Raw genomic sequence first — 18,733 nt, 5'->3', positions numbered from 1 at the left:
GGGTAATCTGATACCATAGTTGTTATATTATTCAATATACTATCTAAAGTCTCCAGTTTCAGAATTTATGAGACATGCACAGAACAGTAAAATATGGCACATATACAGGAAAAGAAAGGAAGTCAAGGAAAATGTCCCTGAAGGGGAAGTGTTAGTGGACTTAGTAGCCAATGACTTTAAATCAATCATTATAAATATGTTAAAATAACAAAATAATTAAAGCATGACAATGATATCTTATCAATTAGAGAATATCAATAGAGAGTTAAAAAAAAAACTCAGTAGACATTCTGGAGTTGAGATGTACAATTCCCAAATAAGAAATGTTTACTAGAGGTGCTAAAAAGTATAAATTTGAGCTTACTGAAGAAAGAATAAGCCAATTTGAAGACAGGTGAGTTGAAATTATCCAGTCTTAGGAACAACAACAAAAAGAATGAAGAAGAAATAAACAGCACCTCAGAGAGACTGTATCCACAGGGACACAATCAAGTATATGAACATATGCAAAATGAATATCTCAGAAGGAGAGATGAGATAAAGGGACCAAAAGAATATTTGAAGAAATAATGGCCCTAAACCTCCCAAATTTGATGAAAATCATCAATCTACACCTTAGAAGCTTGATGAACTGTAAGATAAACTCTAAATGATCTACACAGAGACACATAATGAAACTTTAGAAAGCCAAAGACAAAGAGAATCTTGAAAGCCCAAGAGAAGTGACTCATAACATACAAGGAATTCTCATTAGAAACCATGGAGACCAGAAGATGAGGTGAGATGATATATTCAAAGTACTGAAAAAATAGACTGTCAATGAAGAATTCTATATCCAGCAAAACTATTCTTCAAAAATGAAGGAGAAATAAAGATATTCCCAGATAAACAAACTCTGAGTCAATTTGTCACTAACAGAGTTATTTAATAAAAAATACTAAAGGAAGCCCTTCAGGCTGAAATAAAAGAACACTAGATTGTAACTCAAACCCACACAAAGAAATAAAGAGCACTGGAAAAGGTAAGTACATAGCTAACTATAAAAGACAATATAAATATATTTTTTGTTTTTATACTTTTTTCTTTTATATTATTTAAAAGATAGCCATATAAGGAAATATGTATAAAACTATTTTATTTGGAATGTGTAAATATATCACTTCTTGGTCTTTTGGCTAAGATCAAGTGTGGAATGTGTAAATATATAATTTGTATAAAAGAAAGAATAAAGAAAGGGAAATAAATAAGCATAAAGAAAGGGAAAAGGAGCAGAGGTATTTAGGAGCAAAATACCATTGAAATAAAGTTAGTATTAGCTTGATCTAGGTTGTCTTAAATTAGTTTATGTCCTGCTGAAGCAAGCACAGATCGTTTTAAATTAGAATGCTAATTTTAATCCCTATGACACCCACTATTAAAATAACTTAAAAATACAGAAACAATAGGAGACTCAAAATGATATAGTAGAAGGTATGTATTTAACACAAAAGAAGGCAGTTACAGAGGAAAATAGGAACAGAAAGACATAAAACATATAAAAAATAGGTAGCAAAATGGCAGACATAAATCCTATCTTATCAGTAATTACAATAAGTAGATTAAACACTTCAATCAAAAGGCATAGGTTGACAGAATATTTAAGAAAACATAATTGATTTATGTATTGTGTATAAGAAATGTGTTTTAGATTCAAATCAAATGGGTTTGAAAGTTAAAAAATGGAAAACAATATACAAAGCAAAGACAAACTAGAAGAGAGCTGGGATGGCTATATAATATCAGACAAATAAGATTTTAAGACAAAACTTGTTACTGAAAAAAAGGACATTTTAGAGTAAAATCATCAATCCATTAAGAAGACATCACAAAGAATAAAACACTTAGGAATAAATGTAAGAAAAGGAGTACAGGAATAAATCTAACAAGAAGTACAAGACTTGTACATTGAAAACTACAAAACATTGTTGAAAAAGCTGTAAAAATTTAGATAAACGGAAAGACATCCTATGTTTATATATTGGAAGAATTAATAGTGTTACAACGGCAATATAACAATGGGGACCATCAATATTTGTATTGATCCACAGATTCATTACAATCCCTATCAAAATCCCAGATTCCTCATTGCAGAAATTGGCAAGGTGATGTGAACATTTTATGGAAATAAAAGGGGTAGAATATTGCCAAAAGAATCTCGTAAAAAAAGAACAAAATTGGAAAACTCATACTTTCCTACTTCAAAATTTACTTCAAAGTTACAGTAATCAAGATAGTATGGTACTGGTATAAGAAAAGAAATATTGATTTATTATAATTGAGAGTCCAGATATTAGCTCTTATGTTTATGATCAGTGATTTTTTTCTTTAAGAAAGGTGCCAAAATAATTCAGTGGGAAAATATAGTCTCTTCAACAAATGGTTCTGGGACACCTGAATATTCACATGGAACAGTGTAAAGCTCGATCTCTGCCTCACATTGTTATAAAAAATGAACTCAGAATGGATCATAGAGTTAAATATGAGCTAAAACTATAAAGCTTGTAGAAAAAAGGAGTAATTCTGTGACCTTGTGTTAGACAACATTTTCTTAGATATGACACCAAAAACCATAAATAACAGAAGAAAAAGAAGATAAATGGGATTTCATTAAAATTAAAAACATTTACTTCAAAGGACATGATCAAGAGAATGAGGACAACCCACAGACTGAAAGAAAATATAAATTATATCTCTGCTAAAGGATTTGTATCCAGAATATATTTTTAATAAAGCTTACAACACAATAATAAAAAGAGAAATAAACTCCCTAATGAAAAGAGAAGCCAATTATAAAAGAGCACAGGATTTGGATAGACATTTCTTCAATAATAATATACTAATAACCAAGAAAAATATGAAAAGATGCTTGACATCAGTAGTCATTAGGTAAATGTCAATCAAAACTATAATCACTTCATACCCACTGTACTCTGAAGTTGCTCAGTCGTGTCCAAGTCTTTGCGACCCCATGGACCATAGCCCACCAGGCTCCTCCTTCCATGGGATTTTCCAGGCAAGAATACTGGAGTGGGTTGCCATTTCCTTCTCCAGAGACCTTCCCAACCCAGGGATTGAACCTGGGTCTCCCACATGGTAAGCAGACGCTTTTACTGTCTGAGCCAACAGGGAAGCCATACCCCCTAGGATGGTGAAATTAAAAAAGACAAATAATAGCAAATGTTTTGCTAACAGGAATGTAAAATGGTGTACCTATTTTGGAAAACAATTTGATAGTTCCTCATATTATTAATCAGAGTTACAATACAGCCCAGCCATTTTGTTCTTAGATATAGACCCAAGGGAAATGAAGAAGGAAGACATGTGTCCTCACAAAAATGCATTCACGAATGCTCATAACAGCCAAAAAGTGGAAACAACTCAAATGTTCTTCAACTGATGAATGGATAAACAAATGTGGTATATCCATAGTGTAATATATTTAGCCAGAAAAAGAAATGAAGTACTGATATATGCTATAAAGTGGAAGAATCTTGAATAAGCATTAAAAGAGCTAATCACAAAAGACTAAATACTGTATGATACCATTTATGTGATGTCTCCCTATAAAAAGCTGGAATCCAGTTCAAGAGGTAAAGTGTTTATTTGGGATCAAAGAATTGCAATTCGAGGTACATAGATTTAGGTAAAAACCCAAATGGTATTCTGATTCCAGGCTAGGGGATCAGAGTTTTTATGGGGAAAAGAGAGGAAGATAAGGTTTTTTAAGTTTGCAAATCTTATTTTTTATTTCTTTTAAAAAATTATGGTGTTTTAAAAAAGTTAACTGGTGCAAGATGAGGTAATTAATCAAAGTAAAGTCTTATTTGGTAAAAGATGATTTGTACTTTGTTGATTGGTCAGGTAAAAGGCACTAAGCAAAAGTTCGTTTTTATCAGTCCTTTCAAGGATATTCTTGTTCTTGCTGATTCTTGGAACATTGGTGCTCTGGTCTAGTTCAGAGTTTAAGAAAACAGGATGTACAACGCAGGTCTTCTGGAATGGCTCCTCCAGCTCTATTTTAAATAGCTCTGCTTATATTGTGTGGTTTAGTCACCCAGTCATGTCCGACTCTTGTGACCTGTCAGGCTCCTTTTTCCATGGGATTTTCCAGGCAAGAATACTGGAATGGTTTGCCATTTCCTTCTCCAAAAGTGAAAGTTGCTCAGTCGTGTCCGACTCTTTGTAACCTGAATTCTCCAGGCCAGGCTATGGAGTGAGTAGCCTTTCCCTTCTCCAGGGGATCTTCCCAACCCAGGGGTCGAATACAGGCCTCCCACATTGCAGGCGGATTCTTCACCAGCTGAGCCACAAGGGAAGCCCATTGAATGTATTGTGCATATTATGTAGTAAGATGAAGATGGTGTGATATTAGATTTTGGTGGTGGTTGCGCAATTCTGTACTATACAAAAGACCACAAAGCTGCGTACTTTAAACTACTGAATTTTATGGTATGTGAATTATATATCAATCATGAGAAATGCTGGGCTGGAAGAAGCACAAGCTGGAATCAAGATTGCCGGGAGAAATATCAATAACCTCAGATATGCAGATGACACCACCCTTATGGCAGAAAGTGAAGAGGAACTAAAAAGCCTCTTGATGAAAGTGAAAGTGGAGAGTGAAAAAGCTGGCTTAAAGCTCAACATTCAGAAAACGAAGATCATGGCATCCAGTCCCATCACTTCATGGGAAATAGATGGGGAAACAGTGGAAACAGTGTCAGACTTTATTTTTTTGGGCTCCAAAATCACTGCAGATGGTGACTGCAGCCATGAAATTAAAAGATGCTTACTCCTTGGAAGAAAAGTTATGACCAACCTAGATAGCATATTCAAAAGCAGAGACATTACTTTGGCAACAAAAGTCAGTCTAGTCAAGGCTATGGTTTTTCCAGTGGTCATGTATGGATGTGAAAGCTGAGCATGGAAGAATTGATGCTTTTGAACTGTGGTGTTTGAGAAGACTCTTTAGAGTCCCTTGGACTGCAAGGAGATCCAACCAGTCCATCCTAAAGGAGATCAGTCCTGGGATTTCTTTGGAGGGAATGATGCTGAAGCTGAAACTCCAGTACTTTGGCCACCTCATGCGAAGAGTTGACTCATTGGAAAAGACTCTGATGCTGGGAGGGACTGGGGGCAGGAGGAGAAGGGGACGACTGAGGATGAGATGGCTGGATAGCATCACTGACTCGATGGACATGAGTTTGAGTGAACTCCAGGAGTTGGTGATGGACAGGGAGGCCTGGCATGCTGCGATTCATGGGGTTGCAAAGAGTTGGACACAACTGAGCAACTGCACTGAATTGAAAGTTAAGAGAAAGAGATAACTATGTCACAAAAATGTGACAGATTGTAGGGGGGGAGTCATGAAATCCCAAGCCCATCGTCTCAGAGAGCATGGCTCTGTTAACCAGGTGTTTCTGAAAAATCACTAATAGACTAGGTAAGTTCCTTTGCTAATATCTACTTAGAAGCCAAAATTTATCCAGATTTTTCTGTTTCAGTGTAAAATTTTATTTTAATTTTAAACTATTAAACCAAATCATAAGGCCTTCAGGTGATATTTCAAATGTCAAAATATCTTTACACTTGTCATTTTATTTGACCAGAAAGACATATATTATTAATGGTTCAAGAAATTTTTAATTTCTTCTGCATCAAAATATTTTATAAGAATTATAACAAAGAGGCACAAATAATTGATTTAGAAAGACTTTCGATAGTGTTTTCCTAATGTGGCATCTGGTCCCATCACTTCATGGCAAATAGATGGGGAAACAGTGGAAACAGTGGCTGACTTTATTTTTCTGGGCTCCAAAATCACTGCAGATGGTGACTGCAGCCAGGAATTAAAAGATGCTTACTCCTTGGAAGGAAAGTTATGACCAACATAGACAGCATATTAAAAAGCAGAGACATTACTTTGCCAACAAAGGTCTGTCTAGTCAAGGCTATGGTTTTTCCAGTGGTCATGTATGGATGTGAAAGCTGAGCCCACATGGAAGAATTGATGCTTTTGAACTGTGGTGTTGGAGAAGACTCTTTAGAGTCCCTTGGACTGCAAGGAGATCCAACCAGTCCATCCTAAAGGAGATCAGTCTTGGGTGTTCATTGGAAGGACTGATGTTTAAGCTGAAACTCCAATACTTTGGCCACCTGATGGGAAGAACTGAGTCATTTGAAAAGACTCTGATGCTGGGAAACATTGAGGGCAGGAGGAGAAGGGGACGACAGAGGATGAGATGGTTGGGTGGCATCACCGACTCAATAGACATGAGTTTGAGTAAGGTCCAGGAGTTGGTGATGGACAGGGAGGCCTGGCATGCTGCGGTTCATGGGGTCACAAAGAGTCAGACACGACTGAGTGACTGAACTGAACTGAATGTGTGTCAAGAACATTAGCTTTGCTAAGTGTTTGGCAAGGGGAGGGGAAGGGTAGGGGGGTATGGGAAAGGCAGAGATCAATAGTCAAAAATGTTTGGGCATCTATGTACAACATTCTTTTCTTGGAAATTGAATGGGCATGGAGCATTACAGCCTCTGGAAAGTTATTCACACTCAAAATATTTCTTCAATGTCTCCTAAGTATCAGCCACTGTTCAGGCACTGGGGACACAACAGAGAACAAAGACACAATTCTTCATCTGATGGGGTTTTCATTTGATTGTTGTACAGAAAATTCTATTTTAATTTAGTATTTTAAGTATTTCTCAACTGATTTGATCACAGAATAGCTTTTTCAAGGAATATCCACTAACATTTTGCAGAACAGCTTTTGCTAAATACAGGTCTACATTTATATATAACAACCTTTTAAAAGAAATGCTGTAACATAGTCAAGGGGAAAAGCAGCATATGCAGACATCCAGAGTTATACACGAACTCTGGTTTTAGTCCTTGGTGTTATCAAAAGGCAAAGGGAATTGAAACCTTATACCCTCAAGGAGTATGATGGGATGGCTTCATTAAAAAAGGAGGCTTGGAAAGAAAACAAAAGAGATACACAATTAAAATATTCATAAACATATTTTAGGTGACCCAGTTTCCAGATCTTTTCAATTAAGAACAAGTTGAGACAATCAAATGCAATTAATTAGGGTTCTAGCAGCTGCAGCAGAGAGGAGCCAGGGACATGTGTATGAAATTAAGATCTCATCTGAGAAATCTGAGTGTAAGAAATTGTAAATTTCCCCTTTTAACTACTGGGAAATTATAAAGGAATTATAAATTCCTTCTTAAGAAATGTACACGTGACAGTAAACTACTATACATTTAAGTACAGCGGTAGGTTGGGCAGGATAAAGTTAAGGCTAGAGGAAATGGCAACTCACTCCAGTACTCGTGCCTGGAAAATCCCACGGATGGAGGAGCCTGGTAGGCTACAGTCCATGGGGACTCGAAGAGTCTGACATGACTAAGTGACTTCACTTTCACTTTTGACTTTCATGCATTGGGGAAGGAAATGGCAACCCACTCCAGTGTTCTTGCCTGGAGAATCCCAGGGACAGGGGAGTCTGGTGGGCTGCCATCTATGGGGTGGCACAGAGTCGGACATGAGCGAAGCGACTTAGCAGCAGCAGCAACAGAGCAAATTTGAAAATAAAAGGTACTATCCTCAAAGACAATATTAAAAGTCATGTCTTTCCTATTGTGTGTGTGTGTTAGTTGCTCCAGCACATCCAACCCTTTGCAACCCCGTGGACTGTAACCTGCCAGGCTCCTCCATCTGGAGTTTTCTAGGCAAGAATGCTGGAGGGGGTTGCCCTGCCCTCCTCCAGGGGATCTTCCTGACCCAGAGATCAAACCCAGATCTACATTGCAGGCAGGTTCTTTACTGTCTCAGTAACCAGGGAAGCCCAACTTTCCTATTGATTTTTATTAAAAAAATCTTCTTTACACTTAACATTCTTTACTATAAAAATTTCAGTTTCATGTAAATGGAATCAAACAATATGTATGTAGCTTTTTGTGTCATTATTTCACTTAGCATAATATTTTCAAGGTTCATCTGTATTTTAGCATATATTGGAATTTCATCCCTTTGGAAGCCTGGATAATATTCCATTGTGCTTATATACACTGTATTTTGTTTATCCATGCATTTGCTTATGGACATTTGAACTGTTTCCATTTTCTGGTCATTGTGCATAAAGCTGCCATGAAAATTGGTACACAAGTATCTGTTTGAATATCTGCTTTCAATTCTTTGGGGTATATATTTAGAAGTAGAATTGTTGGATAATATGGTAATTCTATGGTTAACTTTTTGAGGAACTGTCAAACTGTGTTCCCACGCCACCTGCACCATTTTACATTCTCACCAGAAAGGCACAAGGCTTACAATTCTTCCATATCCTTGCTGTATGATCAGGCTGCTCAAGATGGCTATTCTCTTGCTCTCTGTACACCCCCTGCCTGACCAGTGTCTTCTTTATTTACAGGCTACTCCCCTGACTGACCTTCCTACATACTTGCCCCTGCTGCTGCTGCTGCTGCTGCTAAGTTGCTTCAGTCGTGTCCGACTCTGTGTGACCCCGTAGACGGCAGCCCACTAGGCTCCTCCGTCCCTGGGATTCTCCAGGCAAGAATTCTGGAGTTGGTTGCCATTTCCTTCTCCAATGCATGCAAGTGAAAAGTGAAAGTGAAGTCCCCATCTAATGATTTGTTTAACTTTAGCTGCCATGATAGTTTATTAAAGGGGCAGTGAGAGGCATGCGCCTTTGCTGGTTTCCCTGGTAACCAATGACCCAACCAGATGTCAATTCCCCTTATAAACAGTACACCACCCCCACCCCTCTCCCTTCAGCAGAAGCCTGTTGCTGTGTCCCGCCTGTCTGCTGCAGGCTCTTGCTCCAGGCATATAAGTTTCTCCATCCATGAAATCGCTAATGTCTCTGTCACTGACTCCGGGTTCTTTCTTTGGTCGCAGGATAGGCAAGTACAGGGCTTGCAGGCTTGTGGCGTGCAGCCCAACAACTGGCAGTGCCGGCAAGGAGATGGAGAAAACTCCTGTAAGTGCTGAGACATTGGTTGGGTAACGCAAAGTTTTGGGGGCTATTCACTAACATTTGGGGCCAAAAGTTGTGTGGGAAATCTGTCTACCAGTGTGTGGGGTCCTGTGGTGTCTGTCCTTGATGAATGGGGGCCTCCAAGGGAGTATGGAGGACTCATAGACAACCCCTAAGGCCATTGCAGAAACATTGGCTGGCTTTTTGGTTGAGGGGAAAAAGTGGCCCCAGCTGTGGGCTGGCCATTGCTCTTTATATGAAGAAAGGTCACAGAGGCTGAGCTAACAGCTGAGGTGAAGATTAACTAAATGCTGGTTCTTGGTCCTCTGAAAGTGAGGTGAATGAATGTTTTATTGTCCATTACTTTTTTTTTGTTTAAACTGTAAAAAATTTCTGAAAATGTCCAAGATGGGACTCTTTCGATATTTTAAAATTGGTTTTTGTATGTGTCTTTAGAGGAAATTAGCTATCTAGATGGAATAGGTATTTCTCTTCTTGAGCCTTTGAGATGTAAATAATCTACTTGGGCTCTCAGAAATTTAATCCCTGAGAGTGAAGAAAAAAAAAAGTCCTTTTAAAACTCTGTAAGAATAATTGTATTTTGGGTGTGTCTGTCTAAAATAATCTCTCCAGATTCTGGTAACTTGAAACCAAACTAAGTTAAATAAAGAGAATTGACGATTTGGGTCATTTCGAGTAGTATAAAAAGTTGGAACATAGTGTAGGTTTATCTGCCTTTACTTTCTTAGGAAACTGAAGCGTAAGTTTTCCAAATAGTAAATGCAGGTATGACAAGCAGTGTACAATTACTTGCTTCTTGGTTTTTGCCAGATTAAGATTTTTAAGGGTTAGGATGATAATCAGTCATAATTCTAATTATTATAACAACCACATTTCTTTATTGATTACATTGTAATCAGATGTTTAACTATGTCTTTTAAAGTCTTTTGTCATATATAGACAGTTATGGTTGTACTCTTGATGCTGTTGCAAACATGCTTCATCTTTTTTTTTGTTGTTCTCTTTTTTAATGTACATAATTACAGAATTCAGACATGAAATTTATGCATGGAGTTTTCCATTTTTAATATTTGGTTAAACAAAATACATCATTTGTAAAAAAAAAAAAAAAAAAAAACCAGCACAAGGCCAACAAAATGGAATAAAAGCAAGAAAAACAAAAAGCCTACGGTTGCCCCTTACTGGGCATCAGGGTCAGGCCTGCCCCCTTCACTAAAGGAAGTGCGGCTTTTTGCCCTGGGACATCAGCATTGGTCCCTGTTCCTAAGCACCAGAATTGGATATGAACAAAGAAACCAGTCCTGACATGTTGAAGTGTAAAAGTGCCTCACCTTTAAGAAGATTCACAGGAAGGACCTTTTTTTTTTTAATTTGGTTGCACCAGATCTTAACTGTGGTCTGTGGGATCTAGTTCTCTGACCAGGGATTGAGCCCAGGTTCACTGCACTGGGAGCTGGAATTTTAGTCACTGAACCACCAGGGAAGCTCCAGGAAGGACCTTTTGACAAGGACAAGTCTCTGATAAATTTCAGATCATACTGCTGAACTGAGTAAGAAATTAAAGAATTTAAGTGAGAGTTCTTGGCTTTACACAACAAAGAATTCAAAAGCAAGCCAGAGGAAGGTGAAGGTGAGTTTATTTAGAGAGCTACACACTGCATAGGCAGAATGTGGACCATCTCAGAAAGTGAGAGCCTCCCCAGGGCCTGGAGTCCTAGGTTTCTATGGATTAAGTAATTTCATAGGCTAACGGGTGGAAGAAAGATTCCTGCTGTTTTGGGCAAAGGTGGGGATTTCTCAGGAATTGAATCACTGCCCACTTTTGGGCTTTAGATAGTCCACCTCAGAACTGTCATGCATAAGCAGGAGTGATTTTTAGTTATACAGTGAAGGTACAGTGAGCTAAAGATCAATGATCAGACTATTCACAAAGCCACTTTGGTTTCAGGAAGTCTTTATTGCATACCAACTGCTACGCCCCTTCTTCATTATCTAGTGTTTGTGTCCTAACCCCTTTTCCTCTTGCCTCATTCCCCCCGTGGGTATTTTTTTCCTGTCCCTATGGGAAGCAGAAGGACAATGTCTGTCTTCTGTAGCTGCCTCGGGGCTGGGCAGTGGTGTTGACACTGCCTATCAGGGAGTACAAAATCTCTGGATGCCTGGTGTAGGGGCATCCAGAGGCAGAGCAGCTTCTTTAAGTCAGAGGGTGCTCTGGGCTGAAATCCTTGCATAGCCATCGTTTTGATGTGAAACTGTTGTAACCTAGAAGACATGAACTTTACCAAGAGGTTAAAGAGGCGGGGTCAAAGAGGACGAGTTGGAGTATGGCCATTACTGGGCCCGGAAGGAGCAGTAACTGGGTAAGGCTAGGGAGGATGCTTTTAATGGTGGGCCAGACAGCACCAGAATCTGACCCTGGTGGCAGTGGTGTACCCATGATGCTTGTTCATAAATCTTTTTGAGGTCCATCTCCATCTGGCCTGAGTTATTGATGTCGGTACAGCAGGTTTTATTTACGACCACACAGATGCCACCCTGCTCAGCCAACAAGTAGTCCAATGCCAATCTATTGTCCATAATAGACTGGAGAGCTTAACCACTCACTTAGGTCCTCTAAAGTGTTGGTTAGATTTTCTAGGATCACCTCATGGTAGGCAAAGCCTCTCTATGGAGTGGCCAATCCCTTTGCCAGTCCTATTCCTGCCCTCATATTAATCCAGTGGCCCACCTCGGATGGTATTGAGTTTATCCTGTATGGCTATTTCAACTTAGCTCAAGCTGACGATGTGGGAGACCAATTTGTGGGTCTGTTTTTTTGTTTTTCTTTGTTTAAATGTTTTATTATCAAAGTAACATATTTTAGTGGTTAAAAAATTGGAAAGTAATTTGTAGGCTTCTTCATCAAGCAAGACCCAAAGTTGAAAAAGGCTTCCCATAGGTCATTTCAAATGGGCTTAGTTTTAAAATTCCCTTTGGCACCGTCCTGTTCCACAGAAGGGCTATAGGGAGGAGGGAGATGATGCAAATTTCTCAAGTCTCTTGGCACAGCTAAACAGTTTGCATTTTTTTTTTTTTTTTAACTTTGCCTGAGGCCTCCAGGAAGAGTGGAGGTGGTAATTAATACCTAGAGCTGAGGAAACCTGTTGGGTCACCCTGGCAGTGAAATAAGCTCCATTATCACTCTGTAAGCTTTTGGGGAACCAGAATCTCAGAATTGTCTCTTTAAGCAGAAATTTGGATACTGCTATTGCCTTTGCAGTTCTGGAAGGGAAAGCTTCTATCCACTCTGTAAAAGGGTTTATGAATACCAATAAGTATTCTATCCCCTACATGAGGGCATTTAGATCTATTTGCCAATCTTCCCCTGGATAGGTTCCCCAGTGTTGTATGGGCTGAGTTAGGGGTGGAGGCATGTGGTGGCTTCCTGGGTACATGGATCACAAGCCTTGGTAACATTTTTAACAGTTTGGGAGAGTCCCTTAACCCAGGAACAGCTGAGTTACCAAAATGACTAGGGAGTCCTGCCTTAAATGGGAGGAATCTTGGAAGTGCTTAATAATTTTCCACTGCTTGGCCTCAGGAATGAGAAGCTTGTTATCTTTTGTCAGCCACCCTAAATAGTCTCTTTTCACTCCCCAGCATTCAGCCCATTTGATTTTTGTAAGTGTATGCTGCTGCTGCTGCGTCGCTTCAGTCGTGTCCGACCCTGTGCGACCCCATAGACAGCAGCCCACCAGGCTCCCCCATCTCTGGGATTCTCCAGGCAAGAACATTGGAGTGGGTTGCCATTTCCTTCTCCAATTCATGAAAGTGGAAAGTGAAAGTGAAGCCGCTCAGCCGTGTCCGACTCTCAACGACCCCATGGACTTCAGCCTACCAGGCTCCTCCGTCCATGGGATTTTCCAGGCAAGAGTACTGGAGTGGGGTGCCATTGCCTTCTCCATTGTAGGTGTATAAGATGGTACAATAAAGGACAGAAATGGTATGGACCTAACAGAAGCAGAAGATATTAGGAAGAGGTGACAAGAATACACAGAAGAACTGTACAAAAAAGATCGTCACGACCCAGATAATCATCATGGTGTGATTACTCACGGAGAGCCAGACATCCTGGAATGTGAAGTCAAGTGGGCCCTAGGAAGCATCATTACAAACAAAGCTAGTGGAGGTGATGGAATTCCAGTTGAGCTATTTCAAATCCTAAAAGATGATGCTGTGAAAGTGCTGCACTCAATATGCCAGCAAATTTGGAAAACTCAGCAGTGGCCACAGAACTGGAAAAGGTCAGTTTTCATTCCAATCCCAAAGAAAGGCAATGCCAAAGGATGCTCAAACTACCGCACAATTGCACTCATGTCACATGCTTAAAGTAATGCTCAAACTTCTCCAAGCCAGGCTTCAGGAGTATGTGAACCGTGAACTTCCAGATGTTCAAGCTGGTTTTAGAAAAGGCCGAGGAACCAGAGATCAAATTGCCAGCATCCGTTGGATCATTGAAAAAGTTTTCTCCAGAAAAGCATCTATTTCTGCTTTATTGACTATGCCAAAGCCTTTGACTATGTGGATCATAATAAACTGGAAAATTCTTCAAGAGATGGGAATACCAGACCACCTTACCTGCCTCCTGAGAAATCTGTATGCAGGTCAGGAAGCAACAGTTAGAACTGGACATGGAACAACAGACTGATTCCAAATCAGGAAAGGAGTACATCAAGGCTGTATATTGTCACCCTGCTTATTTAACTTATATGCAGAGTACATCATGCGAAATGCCAAGCTGGATGAAGCACAAGCTGGAATCAAGATTGCCAGGAGAAGTATCAATAACCTCAGGTATGCAGATGACACCACCCTTATGGCAGAAAGCAAAGAAGAACTAAAGAGCCTCTTGATGAAAGTGAAAGAGAAGAGTGAAAAAGTTGGCTTAAAACTCAACATTCAGAAAACGAAGATCATGGCATCTGGTCCCATCACTTCATGGCAAATAAATGGGGAAACAATGGAAACAGTGAGAGACTTTATTTTTGGGGGGCTCCAAAATCACTGCAGATGGTGATTGCAGCCATGAAATTCAAAGTCGCTTGCTCCTTGGAAGAAAAGCTATGATAACCTAGACAGCATATTGAAAAGCAGAGACATTACTTTGCCATCAAGGTCCATCTAGTCAAGGCTATGATGTGAGAGTTGGACTATAAAGAAAGCTGAGCAGTGAAGAATTGATGCTTTGAACTGTGGTGTTGGAAAGAATCTTGAGAGTCCCTTGGACAGCAAGCAGATCCAACTGGTCCATCTTAAAGGAAATCAGTCCTGAATATTCATTGGAAAGGACTTATCCTGAAACTGAAACTCCAATACTTTGGCCACTTGATGTGAAGAACTCTGACTCATTTGAAAAGACCCTGATGCTGGGAAAGATTGAAGGCAGGAGGAGAAGGGGACAATAGAGGATGAGATGGTTGGATGTTATCACCTACTGAATGAACATGAGTTTGAGTAAACTCTGGGAGTTGGTGATGGACAGGGATGCCTGGCGTGCTGTGGTCCATGGGGTCACAAAGAGTCAGACATGACTGAGTGACTGAACTAACTGACTGAAGATAGCACCATTGGGCAGGGTGGGGTGTCAGGTAGGAGAGCTCTGGCTGGGGTAGGGCTGGCTATTCTTGGGCTGAAGTCTAAGTACCCCTGCAGCCAGGACATTTCCCCTTATAAGGGATGTACTGCCCCTTTGGCCTCTGTAGGGAATGACTTCAACCTCCTTTGGAAGCTGGGCTGTTTCTAGAAGTTCTAGAACTTGTCTAATGTTTCATAAGGGTCCCTTTGGCTGTTAATAGTCCCCTTTCTTTCTTAGCTGGAGTGCTGTGGTAAAGGCAACTGACTTGGCCTCTTGGGTGGAAGTGTGAGAGGGCAGAACTCCAGGCTCAGCTGACTTGGCACAACCAGCCTTTCTTACCCCTTCATGTATAAATCTGCTTCCATGGGTAAACCATTCTGCATCAGGATTGGTCAGGGGCTCATCCTTGAGGTCAGGCCTCCTGGAATAATCTTGTTCAATAGTCTCCACATAGGAGTGAACAAGGGACCCCTGGGGTGGGTGGTCCGGCATTAGGGTAGCTGGGTTCAGACTATGCAAACCTTAAGAGTTACACCTGGGGTGTCATATAAGAGAGACTGGTACTTAAGCAAACATGCAGCCGTCAGCCACTGCTGTCCATTTGTTTCTAGGATTCCTTATTCCTGGTGAGGAGTTAGGACTTCTGGTGATTGTCCCACCTCTTCTACTAGCAGAGCAGTGGCAGCCACTAACCTAAGACACCCTGGTCATCCAGTGACTAATTGATCAAGTTGTTCTGAGAAATAAACTATCAGTCTAGGGAGATACCTGAATTTTTGGGTGAGGACACCCAGGGCTACCTCTTGTCTCTCAGCTATATAGAGGGTAAAGGGTTTTTTTCTAAGTTTGGGAGATCTAATGCAAAGGCAGTCCCTAATTTTTGTTTTACAGGCTAGGAATGCCCATTGGCAATTTTCATCCCAGTTGAGGGGTTTGTGGTGCATCATTTTAGGGCCTCATGGGCTTTGCTGTGAGCCAGAATCTAGGTATCCAGATCCTGCAAGAAATGCCATCCCCAGAAATGTCCTCAGTTGCCTTTTATTTGGGGGTGGGGCGTAAGGATTATGATGACTTCCTTTTGGTTCTGGGCTAGAGACCTCATTCTAGGGGTGACCCCACATCCCAGATACATAACCTATGGGGTGGAAATCTGGGCCTTGTGAGGAAAGACTCAATATCCTCATTCCCTTAGGAAGTCAAGGACCTGAATGGTGTGTTTGTTTATTTTATTGAAGTACAGTTGATTTACAATGTTGTATTAGTTTCATGTGTACAGAAAAGTGATTCAGATACATCTACCTCTATATATATATTCTTTCCCAGATTCTTTTCCCTTATAGGTTATTACAAAATATTGAGTATAGTAACCTGTGCTATACAGTAGATCCTTGTTTATTTGTTTTATGTATAGTAGTATGTATATGTTAATCCCATCCTCCTCTAGTTTATCCCTCCTCCACCTTCCCCTTTGGCAACCATACCTTTGTTTCATGTGGCTGTGGATATATTTCTGTTTTGTAAGTAAGTACACTTGTATCATTTTTTTTTAGATTCCACGTATAGGGAATATCATATGATATTTGTCTTTCTCTGACTGACTTCATTTAGTATGATAATCTCTAGGTCCATCCACATTGCTACAAATGGCATTATTTCATTATTTTTTAAAAAATTAATTATTTTTGGCTGTGCTGGGTCTTCCTTGCTTTGTGCGGGCTTTTTCTAGTTGCAGAGAGCTTGGACTATTCTTCATTGTGGTATATGGGGTTCTTATTGCTGTGACTTCTCTTGTTGCAGAGCACAGGATCTAGGTGTGTGAGCTTCGGTAGTTGTGGTGCTCAGGCTTTGCTCCTCCGAGGCATGTGGAATCTTTCCAGTCCAGGGATTGAACCCATGTCCTCTGCACTGGCAGGGGGATTCTACTGCCCCACCAGGGGAGTCCATTTCATTCTTTTCTAAAGCTAATATTCAGTTGTGTATTGATACCACATCTTTACCCATCCATCTGTCATTGGACAGTTAGGTTGCTTCCATGTCTTGGATCTTATAAATAGTGCTGCTATGAATATTTGGGTGCATATATCCTTTTTAGTTAAAGTATTCTGTGGATATAGGCTTAGGAATGGGATTTCAGGATCATATAGTAACTCTTTTAGTTTCTTTTAAGGAACCTTCATACTGTTCTCCATGGTGGATGTACCAATTTACAATCCCATCATCAGTGTAGAAGGGTTTCTTTTTTTCCATACCCTCTCTAGCACTTATTTGTTGACTTTTTGATGATTGCCGTTCTGACTGGTGTGAGGTGGTACCTCATTGTATTTTTGGTTTGCATTTCTCTATTAATTAGGGATTCTGAGCATCTTTTCTTTTTCTTTTTTTGGCCATATGTATGTCTTCTTTGGAGAAATTTCTACTTAGATCTGTTTTTTAAATTGGATTTTTTAAAATATATTGAGCTGTGTGCCTATTTGTATATTTTGGATATTAATCCCTTGTGGGTCACATTGTTTGAAAATATTTTCTCCCACTCTGTAGGTAGTCTTTTCATTTTGTTTGTGGTTTCCTTTGCTATGCAAAAGCTTTTAAGTTTAATTAGGTCATATTTAAAAATTTTTCTTATTTCTATTACTCTAGGAGATGGATCCAAACAGATATTGCTGTGATTTTGTCAAAGTGTGTTCTGCCTATTTTTTCTTCTAGGAGTTTTATAGTATCTGGTCTTACATTTAGGTCTTTAGTCTATTTTGAGTTTGTTTTTGTGTATGGTGTTAGAGGATATTCTAATTTCATTCTTTATTATCCAGTTTTCCCAGTACCACTTAATGTAGACTGTCTATTCCCTACTGTATATTCTTGCTTTCTTTGTCATAGATTAATTGAATGTAGATATGTGGATTTATTTCTGGGCTTTCTATCCTGTTTCACAGATCTATTTTTCTGTTTTTGTGAGAGTGCCATACTTTCTGATTACTGTAGCTTTGTAGTATGGTCTGTAGTCAGGGATCCTGATTGCTGCAGCTTTGTTTTTCTTAAGATTGATTTGGCTATTTGGAGTTTTTATATTTCCATACAAATTAAAAAATTTTTTTTCTAGTTCTGTGAAAAATGCCATTTGTAATTTGATAGAGATTGCATTGAATGTGTAGGTTGCATTGGGTAGTATAATCATTTAGACAACATTGATTCTTCCAATCCATAAACAGAGTATATGTTTCCATCTGTTTGTGTTATCTTTGATTTATTTCATCAGTGTCTTATAATTTTCTGAGTACAGGTATTTTGGCTCCTTAGGTGGGTTTACTCCTAGGTATTTGTTCTTTTTGATGCAATGGTAATGAGATTATTTCCTTTATTTCTCTTTCTGATTTTTCATGGTGAGTGTATAGAAATGCAAGAGATTTCTGTGCATTAATTTTATATCCTGAAACTTTACCAAATTCATTGATGAGCTCCATTAGTTTTCTGGTAACATATTTAGGATTCTATATGTATAGTGTCATGTCATCTGCAACATAATACTTCTTTTTCAATTTGGATTCCTTTTATTTCTTCTTTGGTTGCTGGGGCTAGGACTTCCAAAACTCTGTTGAAATAAATGTGAGAATGGACGTTCTTGTCATGTTCTTGATCTTAGGAAAAATGCTTCAAACTTTTCACTGTTGAGGATGATATTAGCTGTGGATTTGTCATATATATTGCCTTTATTATGTTGAGGTATATTCTGTCGATTCTCACTTTCTGGAGTTTTTATCATAAATAAATGCTGAATTTTTCAAAAGCTTTTTTTGCCTCTATTGAGATGATCATATGGTTTTTATTCAATTTGTTAATGTGGTGTATCATACTGATTGATTTGCAGATACTGAAAAATCCTTGCACCCCTGCAGTAAATCCCACTTGATCCTTTCAATGAATTGTTGGATTTGGTTTGCTAGTATTTTGTTGAGGTTTTTTGTGTCTATATTCATCAGTAATATTGCCTGTAATTTTCTTTTTTTGGTGGTATCTTTGGTTGTGGTATTGGGGTGATGGTGGTCTCATAGAATGA

At 39.2% G+C, this 18,733-nt stretch overlaps 1 protein-coding gene across 4 annotated transcripts in view; it reads left to right on the top strand.

Moving 5' to 3' along the window:
• TNFSF18 (TNF superfamily member 18) overlaps positions 1 to 18,733 on the top strand; it is a 128,962-nt gene that overhangs the window by 13,307 nt on the left and 96,922 nt on the right. For 2 of the 4 annotated variants that reach the window (XM_055582267.1, XM_055582264.1), the window contains exons 2-3: positions 8,481 to 8,620; positions 8,969 to 9,050. In XM_055582267.1, the coding sequence (XP_055438242.1) occupies positions 9,036 to 9,050 (15 nt within the window). In that variant the 5' untranslated portion in view covers positions 8,481 to 8,620; positions 8,969 to 9,035. Of the gene's footprint in view, positions 1 to 8,480; positions 8,621 to 8,965; positions 9,051 to 18,733 lie in introns of those variants that run through there. The other 2 variants (XM_055582266.1, XM_055582265.1) reach the window with 1 other exon arrangement.

The sequence above is a fragment of the Bubalus kerabau genome, chromosome 5 (genome assembly GCF_029407905.1).
Source record: "Bubalus kerabau isolate K-KA32 ecotype Philippines breed swamp buffalo chromosome 5, PCC_UOA_SB_1v2, whole genome shotgun sequence".
In the NCBI taxonomy this organism is placed as follows: Eukaryota; Metazoa; Chordata; class Mammalia; order Artiodactyla; family Bovidae; genus Bubalus; species Bubalus kerabau.
The sequence above is the reverse complement of the archived record's forward strand: the minus strand, read 5'-3'. Positions and strand labels throughout refer to the sequence as shown.